Source organism: Ambystoma mexicanum, chromosome 12, assembly GCF_040938575.1.
Source record: "Ambystoma mexicanum isolate Mex_15411 chromosome 12, UKY_AmexF1_1, whole genome shotgun sequence".
Taxonomy (NCBI): Eukaryota; Metazoa; Chordata; class Amphibia; order Caudata; family Ambystomatidae; genus Ambystoma; species Ambystoma mexicanum.
In genome coordinates, this window is record NC_090936.1 from 1,223,103,220 (window position 1) to 1,223,115,622 (window position 12,403).

The 12,403-nt window shown below is 43.6% G+C and overlaps 1 protein-coding gene across 13 annotated transcripts in view; it reads left to right on the top strand.

The window, feature by feature from the left end:
* MYBPC1 (myosin binding protein C1) overlaps positions 1-12,403 on the top strand; it is a 1,087,780-nt gene that overhangs the window by 49,595 nt on the left and 1,025,782 nt on the right. For all 13 annotated transcript variants that reach the window (XM_069629883.1, XM_069629891.1, XM_069629879.1 and 10 more), the window contains exon 2: positions 6,222-6,269. In XM_069629883.1, coding sequence (XP_069485984.1) covers positions 6,222-6,269 — 48 coding nt within the window. The remainder of the gene's footprint in view (positions 1-6,221; positions 6,270-12,403) is intronic.

Sequence of the window (12,403 nt, forward strand, 5' to 3'; positions counted from 1 at the left end):
CCTTGCCTGCCCAAACGTGCACCACCACCACCTTCTTTGTGATATGGGACCGAAGGCTGTATGGGAAGGGCACCGAATCTCGCCAGCCACAGCAGAATATCGATCCAACCATGGCAAGCACTGTCTGCCAACAACCTATCCCAAATGTGATTTGTTTCTGCTGAATCGCTCTATTCGACCCTAGCGCTATCATGGTCCGGCACTATGTATCGTCCGGTAACCCAACGGATCATGCCGTCCACTATTTTGACCGTATTGACAGTCCAGCATAACTGCATTTACCTGAACACGCTGAACTACAATGCCTAATGTTATATGCCTGTTTGCACTACTAGTAACTATAACTTCCCCTATCAGATGGTGCATAATTGTTTTTGGTCACCCATGCCTGTTTGTGCCTAACTGTACCTGCCTCACTATATTGTGTTAACCTGCAGCTGCCTCACCACAATATGGCCAACTATCTCTTGGTCACCTATGCCTGATTGTGCCTAGCTGTAGCTGCCTCACCATATTGTGCCCAACTATCTTTGGTCACCCATGCCTGATTGTGCCTAACTGTAGCTGCCTCACCACATTGTGCCCAACTATCTTTGGTGACCCATGCCTGATTGTGCCTAACTGTATCTGCCTCACCATAGTGTGCCCAACTATCTTTGGTCACCTATGGCTGATTGTGCCTAGCTGTAGCTGCCTTACCATATTGTGCCCAACTATCTTTGGTCACCCATGCCTGATTGTGCCTAGCTGTAGCTGCCTCACCACATTGTGCCTAGCTGTAGCTGCGTCACCATATTGTGCCCAACTATCTTTGGTCACCCATGCCTGATTGTGCCTAACTGTACCTGCCTCACCATATTGTGTTAACCTGTACATGCCTCACCATATTGTGCCCAACTATCTTTGGTCACCCATGCCGGATTGTGCCTAGCTGTAGCTGCCTTACCATATTGTGCCCAACTATCTTTGGTCACCCATGCCTGATTGTGCCTAGCTGTAGCTGCCTCACTACATTGTGCCTAGCTGTAGCTGCCTCACCATATTGTGCCCAACTATCTTTGGTCACCCATGCCTGATTGTGCCTAACTGTACCTGCCTCACCATATTGTGTTAACCTGTACATGCCTCAGCATATTGTGCCCAACTATCTTTGGTCGCCCATGCCTGATTGTGCCTAGCTGTAGCTGCCTCACCATACTGTGCCTAGCTGTAGCTGCCTCACCATATTGTGCCCAACTATCTTTGATCACCCATGCCTGATTGTGCCTAGATGTAGCTGCCTCACCATACTGTGCCTAACTGTAGCTGTCTCACCACATTGTGCCTAGCTGTAGCTGTCTTAACATATTGTGCCCAACTATCTTTGGTCACCATTGCCTGATTGTGCCCACCTATAGATGCCCACCTGGCCCCACCCTCCTTCCCACAGAACTATAACTGCATAGCCTAATAGAACTATGCATACCATTAAGATTTAACTTTCCAATATACGACTGACGATCCTATATGCCCTCACAACAATGGCCCTTATCAACCTCTTACCTTGCACCCTGCAGGAGAGGAAGTTGAGACTCTATGTAAGATTGCCCCGGATATACGACCCTAAAACTAATAGCATCAGTTCACCAGACTCCCATCGTAGGACTACTTCCTTCGCCACCATCCATACTCTCGCTACACCTACCACTGGACCCTCTCAAAAAATGCATACTCACCTCTCTGCCCACCCTCCACACAATCATATTAGAACCAACCTCCTTAATCCAAAACTCCCCTCTCTCCAAGGACAGAATAAAATTACGATTTCAGGTCCCCATATTAAAGCTAGATCCCTTATGGCGCATACCACTGATATTGCAGACTTACTTTCTAATGACGACTTAGACATTCTGGCCATTACCGAATCCTGGCTACATGAGGGTGCTGGCCCTGCACTCATGTTAGCCATACCAGACAATTATCACATACTTAGGGTCGACAAGCCTAATTCCAAAGGTGGCGGCCTTGCTATCATAGCCAAAACTAAACTGGCTTTAAGACTAACCACTCCCCCTGAAACCAAATCTTGTGAACTCCTTGCAGCCAAACACCCTACCTCCAACAATAGCACACTGACTATCCTCTTACTATATAGACCACCTGGTCCAATAGGGAATTTTGAGACCCAATCTATTGAAACCATCCTGACAGAACATGGCCTGACCCAAAATGTCCTCGCTCCCACTCACGTGAATGGGCGGATATTAGACTGGGTGGCCAACCTGAACTGCCACACTACCATCACCAAAATAACCCCTCAACACTGGACTGATCACCACCTCATTCGTTTCTCGGCCTCCATAGAGCCCTAAAAATCCCAATAAATGGACTTAGTACCACCATTACCAACCAGAAGCAAAGAAGACATCACGTCGAAAAATTACTTCCTCCCCTCTTACCAACCCTCCCTTCAATTATTAACAATCCTGACCCCAAGACACTAGTAGAGGCCTTTAATAACACTATGACCAAAGCCCTCAACACTATTGCGCTAGTCAAACTACGCAAAAGCAAACAAAAGTCACACCTCAACACCTGGTTCACACCCCATCTAAAAAAATTAAGACTTCAAAAGAGGAAACTCCAAGCCATTTGGCAACACTCACCCACGGCTGAAATAAAACCCTGCTAACCAATTTCGCAAATTCGTACAAGAAAGAAATTATCCTTATGAAAAGGAACACGTTTAATGAAAGAATCACTAAGGCTAATTCCAACACCAAGGAGCTTTTCTCCATCCTGCGCAAAATGGAAAATCCTATTCCATCCACAGATAAAACCCCAAAAGATAAACAATGGTGCACCAGCATCCAAAATGCCTTATCCAACAAAATAGCCACCCTGCAGACTAAAATAGCTAATAAAAAAGCCTCCTTGCGCTCGACTGAGATGCCTCCCACCCCACCCGCTGTTACTCCAAACAATGTTACACCATTCAGTTTCACTAATATTTCTATACTGGAAACTGAAAAGGTTATAATATCACTGAAACCCTCCAATTGCCAGGGTGATAGCTGCCCTGCACAAATAATTAAGGATGCAGCTAGAGATTAACACCTTTTATCTCCAAGCTAATTAACGCTTCCTTCAACTCATGCACTGTCCCCATCAACCTCAAAGAATCTTGGGTGTTACCTCTCCTCAAGAAACAGACCCTAGATCCAGCTATCCCCACCAACTACAGACCCATCACTATGGTCCCTTTCCTCCTCAAAATCATTGACAGGGTAGCCTACCTCCAAACCCAAAACTACCTTGAGGCCAATCTTCACTAGCTGCACGCCATTCCGGCTTCAGAACACAACATGGGACTGAAACAGCCTTAATCGATATAAAGACACAAATCGATGAGTTGAAGGACAAAGGTAAAACAGCTATGCTACTCCTCCTCGACCTATCGGCAGCTTTTGACCTGGTGGATCATGCAGTGTTATGCGAACACCTAGCGTCAGCTGCACATTTCTCGAGTGATTCCAAAGCCTGGGTACAATCCTTCCTAGCTAACCGTATGATGAGAGTGTTTTCCCCCTCAGCCGACCCAATCCAAACTACCTGTGGTGTTCCACAAGGTTCATGCATCTCACCGACAATGTATAACATCTTCACCAAGCCACTCTTCGACAAACTTGATAGACTGGGCGTCACATATGCCAATTATGCTGATAATACCCAGATCCTCATACCCCTATCGGGCAACTTTGTCGAAGACACGGCTTTGGTAAACAGGATATACCTCATCATTCAGGCATGGATGGCCACTCACGGCCTCTGCCTGAATGATGACAAAACCGATTCTGGCTCTGACTACAACCTCAAGAAACTTAGCTCTAAATATGCAGCATTCAATATCGATGGCAACGATATTAAAGTAGTAATGGAGGTAAAAACATTAGGCTTTTACCTAGACTCTACATTTTCACTAAATAAACAAGTTAGCTCCATGGCCTCATCTACTGCCTATACCTGTAAACTGATTAGGGCCTGTAGACCTTTCTTATCTAAAACCAGCTGCATTACACTTGCTAATGCATTAATAATGTCTAAACTAGACTATTGTAATGCCCTCTATGTAGGCGCTAACCAAAAAATACTTAACAAGATGCAAATATTACAAAACAATGCCCTGAGAGTAGCGCTGAATATAACCTGAAGAGAGCACATCTGCAACCTCAGAAGGGACCAGCACTGGTTAAAAATTAGCGATAGGATACTCCTTAACACAGTTTCCCTTACATTCAAATGCCTGAATCATCCCGCACCCCCATCTCTCTGCTAGACTGACCAGAAAAACGTCCTCGCACTATACTAGATCATCTAACCATCTCTGCCTTGAAACACCTAGATTCAGACTCGCCAAAGCAGGTGGAGGTAGCTTCCCTGTCAAAGCGCCTCTCTCCTGGAAAGCTCCCCCTGCAGCCCTCAGAGTGGAACAGCCATATGCTAGATTTCGATGTAACATATTGAATTGGATTCGTTCTAAGGACACTTAGATATCGCTCCACATTTAGGACACTCAGACCTTACCTTTGATACTCTGTGTAACTTTTTTGTATGACTCCACTATCTGCATGGACCTGTACCACCTTCCATGTATCATGTACTCCACTGTATGCACTGTAACACATTTTTTGCCTGTATTTCGCCTTTTATGTTGTAACCAAGCTTTGAATATTCTTGTATCTGCTGCCCCCAGCTATCTCAGGGTTTGGTGCGCATTATCAAATAAACAAACAAACAAACAAAAAACAAACAAACCCTGGTCGCCCCACCCAAAACACCATGGTCAAGGGGCATTATCACACAAGGATGCACTCTTCATTTTCATTGCGCATAATGCACTAATGCTACTCGTTAAACCGATGCCGTAGATGGCGCTGGCCCTTTAAAAGAAGAGACATATGCAGAAGGCAACTCTGCAGGTACAGGAAGCCGGATCACATGGACACTTGATCGGTGCCATGGTCACAAGCAGCAGAACATAAAAATATCCCTCACCTGCGAGAGCTCAAAGGAAACAGAGTCCTGCGGCCCCCCAATGGCAATCTACCAATGGCGGACCCACCACTTGTCGGCTCGTTCTTCCCTTTGCGGAGCCACCACATTCCTTCATATGATTCAGCTGAGGGACTGTAGGGAGAGCGTAGGTGAAGACGAAACAAAGCTGAAGCACATAGATTGCGTTTGACAGGGAAGGCCAGGCGAGCATGTGGCTGGAGATTGAAGGGGTTAGCCTAAACATAGCACAAGAACAGGTTGTATGCCCATAAGCACAAGTGAGAACCGAATCGGGTTCAGGATGATAGTCTGAAGCCCAATAGAGCCTCCAAGAGAGCCTCACCTCTCTGGCAGAAGTGCAGCAAGGAGAGCTGATGAGCTATGTCTGTGATGCTACCCATCCATTGGCCTGATGGGGCCTACATGAACTTTGCCTGTCAAAAGGAATTTTTACAAAACACTGTGAGTGACGCCAGAGAGGGAACCCGAGATGATGTTTGATGGAAACCGGTATTTATTTTAGTTTATATCCAGCTATGAGCAGTTGTGTCATTTCTGACCTTCTGAGTAGCCCAGGAATTGCCCATATGCCCTATGAAAACTCTGGAAACTGAACCTCTATGTTGTGTCCTCTGTGGATTCTGCTTGGACTTTTGACCCAATATACTGCACACAAACCATTGCCCCTCTCATATTTCAAATGTTTGACTGCAACTGTCCAACTATACATCTGATAGAAGAAAGTGGACTCCAAGTGCACGCTTAAAAGAGACGAATGTATCTTGATTTGGTGAGTGGAGAACTGGTAGGCCTGACTGTCCTTTTGCATTTATTAGGGAGAGAGGATGCATGCACACCCTTCAGATAAATAGCATGTCAATTGAATACATCCGGACAAGCACAAAAAGTATTACATGAAAAACCCAGTCATTTGCTTTGGGTATTTCCATCCGCATAGGATCCACCCAACACTAGAAACTGCAATGGCTGCGCTGAAAAGAAATGTAGTCGGACTTGATTATGCTTTGCTAGACGTCTTCATTACACACTTTTAACAATATGATTTGTAATGTTTGTATGAACTTAATGTCACTATCCCTTTAGTGTACACTGTATATGTAATCATTTATTTTAGTACAATTGAAGGATTATAGATTCATATATAAATGTATTCTTTTTTTCTGTAGATGGCACAGCTGCTGATGTAAGTCCATCCACTCCGGCAGCAGGTGAAGGTGAGTTGCATCTCCCTTCCACTTCAGAACCCTCTACATTTGATGCAGATTTGATAGATTTCATAGACTGTTTTTTGTTTCAATGCACATCTGTCTTTGGCCATTGTCTGTCAAACTATTATCAGTATTGATTTGCTTATGGACAACATATAACATCCCTGAAGAATGTGTTGAGGGCCTCTCAGATTTCCATTACCATGAGACTTACCTAGACTGTCAGCAAGTGGAATTCCTGAATAATGAGGTGGACCTCCTGCATCGCACACCCTTGCTTACATATATCTAGAGACTGATTCGTTAATGTTGTGGCTCAGTATTGTGTTGATATTCAACTGTACTGTGATGGCGTGCAAGATAGCCCAATGAGTGAATGGGCCAATTGCAAAAAATAAAGATTAGCCAATATATCACAAGTTTGAGGTATGAAAGTGATGAGAAGGCATCCTATGACACATATGTGATGCACGGCCACAAATAAACTTAATATTTCACCAGTGTGTACGTAACTTGCCAGCCTCCAGGAAGTGCGGGAAAGGTCACACCTCACAGCCATACAAGCTCAATTCTGCTTTGCCAAACACCACTTCATAGAGCACAGTAGCAAGCGACGACCTCAAGCTCCCCTGCGTTTGCTATTTCTGCACTTATTAATTGCTATACACGCATTTCACTGCGGTATTTTTCATCGCGGGTTTTTTCATCGCCGTTTTTATTTAGAAAAAAACTTGTTTTTTTTTGGGGGGGGGTTAAAAAATTAAATATATGGTTGTGGGTGTAAGGGAATACAAAAAAAGGGGGGTTAAGGGGGCTACCCCCCCCAAAAAAAAAACCAAAAAAAAAACGAGTTTTTCGGGAAAAAAAATGGCGATGAAAAATACAGCGGCGAAATAGCGTAGAACCTATTAATTATACCAAATGCAGCCTCTCACTATACATCTTGCTATCAGTTTTTAATATTCCTAAAGTAAGGCTGCATCGTAGAGCCCAGATGATAGAGTGAGTGTGGTTTGTGTTATAGTGCAAGGTGCGGATTCTGAATTTCAAGGTTTGGAATTCAGAATCTGCGTGTTTTGAATCAAGACTGTGGAGATGAGTTTGGAGCTGTAGAGTGCGGTCACTGTATCGATGAAGCTTATTGATTAAAAAGGTTATAAACTCACCTCACAACTCCGTCTGATGGTTCCAGATAAAATATATTTTGGCAACAAAAGGGGCAGCGACTGCAGAGAGGACTACACGAGCAGGATGGAAATAGCTGAAGCACACGAAGAAATGGAGGCAGTGCCGAGACAGACTGGATCGTGGTTGGAGCTGTTAGTAAAGTTTTTCCTTCAGGCAACTTTTCCTCCATATTCTATGAACCCCCAAACTTTTTGCTTTTGTTTTAGACCTTGTTCTGACTTTTTGCAGAGAAGTGAAGCCTTCAGCTTCACTTCACTGGCCTTATGGGGAAACTGACTAGTCCTTCAGGCTGTCAGCACTCGGAAACTATGTTTCCCTTTTGTCTTTTCCCCTAGACTTACATCAAAGGTATTTTTGGTTATTTTTAAATGTGCCTAAAGACAAGCTGGTGGCAGCAGTTACATTTTTACAATTTTTTCTATATTTTTAGTGATCTAATTCGCATTTACTGCGTTTGACTAGTAACTGTGACTAGTGTCCCAAGATGGCTGTACCACAAGGTTTTCCGTGTGTTCTTTAGCCATTTCATTCTTTGGCCTTCTTCCTGCCTTCTCAGGTCAGGAATTCAACGTTTATGGTCATGCATTGGCCCGGGAAAGCTGCTGTTTCACGTGCTATTGCATGCCATCTGTGAATGGACCTAGGAAGTGGGCTGGGATTTCTGGTCCCAATCCACACACTGGTGCCAGTGTGTCTAGTGTGCATCCATGAGTCAGCCCCACAGTGGTCCCTGATTGGACCATCGCTGGTGTGCATGAGTGGTGCAGATCCTTGCCATTGGAGGGCTGAGTTTGATCACTCACCTGAATTTAGTATAAGAAGAGGAGTCCTGCAGCCATTCCAGCAGATCGGAAGAGGATCCAAGTTTTCTTCCTAGCAGTGCAGACGACGGAAGACCCGAGGACGAATCCCGAAGAGGCCTGGCAACCATTCTTGCTGCTGTCCAGGTGAAACCCTGCTGAACTACCTGATCTCAGAAGATCCTTGCTGGTGCTTTGACCCTCTGGACTAGTGAGACCAACCAGTCCCTAGGTCTTTTCACTATCCTCCAGCCTGGATCCTTCGTAAGTGTCCCAAGACCACATGGTGGACTAGCCAGCTCAGTTTTGGTCTACTGTGCCAGAATTGTTGCTGTTCCATGTTTTTAACCAGAACTACGGGGGACTGCAGCAAGTCCCACAAGTCGCCTTCCTGACAAGTTTCAGCGTCCCAGCATCAACGTGGTCCTGTTCTGGAAGGTTTCCTTTGTTTGCGATGGTTGAGACGCCTACTGTCGTCTGTGTGTGGTGACTGTCACTGGAACCGGCCTTCCCTCATCTGGTGGAGTGTTCTGAAGAGTCCTGTTTTGGTGCTTGCTGCATTTCTTCACTGGAAAGGGTTGCATTCACCTTCTGGACCCGACCGGAAACTTCCTTGCACCCGCTGCTCCTGGCCCTCTTCTATTGGATCCAGTGGTGACAAAACATACATCCTGCGACCCCCATTCGACCTGCCAAGTCCTTTGGGAAAATAAGAGTAAGTGCAGTGAGTAGTCGCAATACTTACCGGTGCCCCTGTTTCCTCCATTATTAAGTTTGTGAAGAACTTTGATTTATATTACATTACATTGCTTTTTAAATGTTTGATGAAAAAGCTACTCTAGAAGTTAGGAAAAGTACTTTACTTACATGTAAATCATTTTGAAAGTCTTCTGGAACAATCTTCACACCCACAGGAACATTTCCTAACTTTGTCCCATCTTCTAAAGGTATTTTGTGAATTTTTGAGCACAAGGCCCCAATTAATTTAATATTGGACTCATAATGTTAGGGCTTCTATTCCTGTGGACTGGTTATACAATTGGCCAACTACTTACCTTTCATTTCAGGTGTAATGGTGAATTGTATGCATTGTATTAACCAGCTGTGACTGTATATATGTTTTATATTTAGAGTTGTGTGTGATAATATTACCTGCTTGCTTGATTCATTTTTATTGTGTGTTTTTGGGCCTATAATAAATAGAGTATTTTGTGTACTTGCTTTTTAAGTGTAATCATTGTATATTTCACTTTGTGGATTCTTTGTGGACCCCTGACCCGACTCACTTACTGTTTAAGTGTAATCATTGTATATTTCACTGTGTGGATTCATTGTGGATCCCTGACCCGACTCACCTCTCCTGACACTTAGCCTTAATCATTCTCCACACTGACATTGATTGGTTTGTCTAAACTCCCAGAGTTTCCCTGTTAACTATAACTAGGGTGGTCTCCTAAAATCTGTCCAGCAGGCCAGATTTTAGAAATCCATCTTAACAAATTGGTGTTAAAGGGGTGAGGATAAGGTCTTGGGTACCCCAGTGTTGTTTGCTGGGGTAGATTCCTGATTATACTTACACAGTACACATTTAATTGAACCTACTTGTAAATAGAATAGTCACCTACTCTTGTTTAAAGTATGGAAACAGTCACCATATCCTCTTAGTGCTTTGAAAATGGATAACCTAAAGATAGTGTGTGTGGACAGAGGACTGCCATCCTCTGGAAACAAGTATGATCTAATACTGATCTAATACAGAGAATTCTGGATCATGAGGAAAGTAGCATAGTTCCTTTACCAGTCAATGGTGATGCAGAAGGTGCTTGGGCTGTCCCCAGCAGCAGTAATGGACTTATTGTAACTGTCAATGTGGAGAGGAGGAGGAGGATTCTACTAATGTTTCTTTGACACATTCTAAGGCTAAAATCGATTGGGAACTTAAAAAGGAGAAGCTCAAACTCAGGCAGAAAGAGCTTGAGTCCAACATGGCCAAGCTGGAATTTAATAGGATAGAAAAACTGAAGGATAGGCATCATCAGCTGATACTTGCAAGCCTGCAGGGATGGCTCCTCCAGAGGGTCTGGGAGTGGATCTGCATTCTCATCACATGCTAGATTTCTAAAGGATCTGCTCAGTAAATATGATGAAAATAATGACATCACTGATCCGCTATAAATCTTTGAGTATGATTGTGAAGTGCAAAAGGTGCGTGTGTCTGATACAATTGCATGGTTAATCAGCAGGCTACCCCAGTCAGGCTGCAGTGCCATTATGGAAATGTCAAAGGCTGATAGAAAGGAACTTGCTAAATTGAAGCAGACTCTCCTCGTAAAGTTTGGGAAAACTCCTGCCCAACACTTAAAGAGGTTTAGAGATTATAAAAAGAAAGAAAAGAATACTTGGGTGTCGTTTGTCACTGATTACCCAAAAAACCTGAGTGGCTGCGTAGAGGGCTGTAAGGTTAGCACCTTTGAAGGCATGATCCATTTGGTCATGCTGGAACACATTTTTGCTTCATGTTCCCCTGAACTCAAACAGCATTTGGCAGATTCTAAAGAGTTCGATCCTAAGAAACAGCCCTTTGCGGCTGACCTTTGGGTAGCCCATAGAGTGTCCCATAAGGACACAGCTGCATCTGGTAAGCAGCAGGAGGAGGAGAAGAAGAAGCTTTTATTGATTATCTTGCTGCCTCTTCCTAAAAATAATTCTTTATATGTCTTGTCCTGTTAATTATTGTTTACGGCATCTCTCATGGCACACATATTTATTAATCTGTCATTTATAGTCTACTCATCAAATGGTTTAAAAGTATTGATTTTTCTCATAATATGTACTTACCTTCTTAATATGTTTCATCACTTTTTAATCTTGGTACACTGGTTGGATCTTATATGAATTATATTGCTTGTTTGTTCAGTTGTATCTTTATCACTTGATACTACTTTATAGTTATGTTAATGCACTGGTATCATATACTGTTATTTATTATGCAAATGTTTAATAAAAATTATTTAACACAAAAAGTTGTCGTTGAAGGGTGATGAAGTGATGCAGGGTCAGAGTTTAGTGCCTCTGGAATTGTTGAGGGATAGGATAATACATTTGGCACATGAGAGATATCCTGGAATTTGTGGTACGAAACAAAAAGCGAGAGAGAAATATTATCAGCCTTGTGTTGATTTGGCAGCGGAGAGATTTGTAAAAAATTGATGGCCATGCAGAAATTGAGACAAAAGTTGTGAGGTATTGAAGAATACCATTACACCAATAGAGGTTCTGACGCGTGCTTGGAAGAAGGTAAGTGCAGACATTTTGAGGCCCGACAGGAACATAAGAGTAGCCGAGGTTTTCTAGGTAATGATAGATTATTATTCGAAGTGGCCTGAAGTGAAATGTACGCGCAATGTGAGTAGCCAGGAAGTGGTGACATGACAATTGTAGGTCAGGTTGTCTGCAAGCAGGGATACCCCTGACAATGTCATTAGTGATAATGGAGCTCAATTTAGAGGGACGATGTTGTCAGAATATGTCAGTAAGATGGGCATTAAGGGGAAATCTTGTGTGGTGGATTATGGAGAGGTCATTTGGCAGATTAAACATGGTCAGGACAAGTACAAGAGAAGGATGGAGGATGATGGGAGATCAAGGAATGAGTTGGTGGAAGGAGATTGGGTGAGGATAAAAAGTAGCTGGTTTGTAGGTAAAGGGGAATCTCGTTTTTGGGCCCTGTGGAGGTCAAGGAATTGTTTTTTGAATGCAGTGAGTTGTGAAAATGGTTCAATGTGGAACCTCAACAGAGTAGTGCGATGGGATGGTAGTGGATTCAGAATGCTGTGGAAGAACAATGGTAGCAAGCGAGGAAGGTGCTGGATGCGGAACGATGATTGACGCAAGAGGAACTCGTGCTCAATGGACGAGCCATTGGAATGTACTACAGAGGTAGTGCTGGGGTTGGAGGTGGAATGAGGAGGTTGCGTAGACTTCAAGTGTGGTTAGGAGATTATGTCATGCAGTGAATGGTTGTGAGTCGAAGGCTGAAATGGGTAGTGTTCTAATGTGTTAAGGTTGTCATGTTTTTACATTTTTTTTCTTTATGTTTCCTTGTTTTGTTATTTTTGGTTTGTTTGGTTTATACAGATGTTGGGGTGGGGG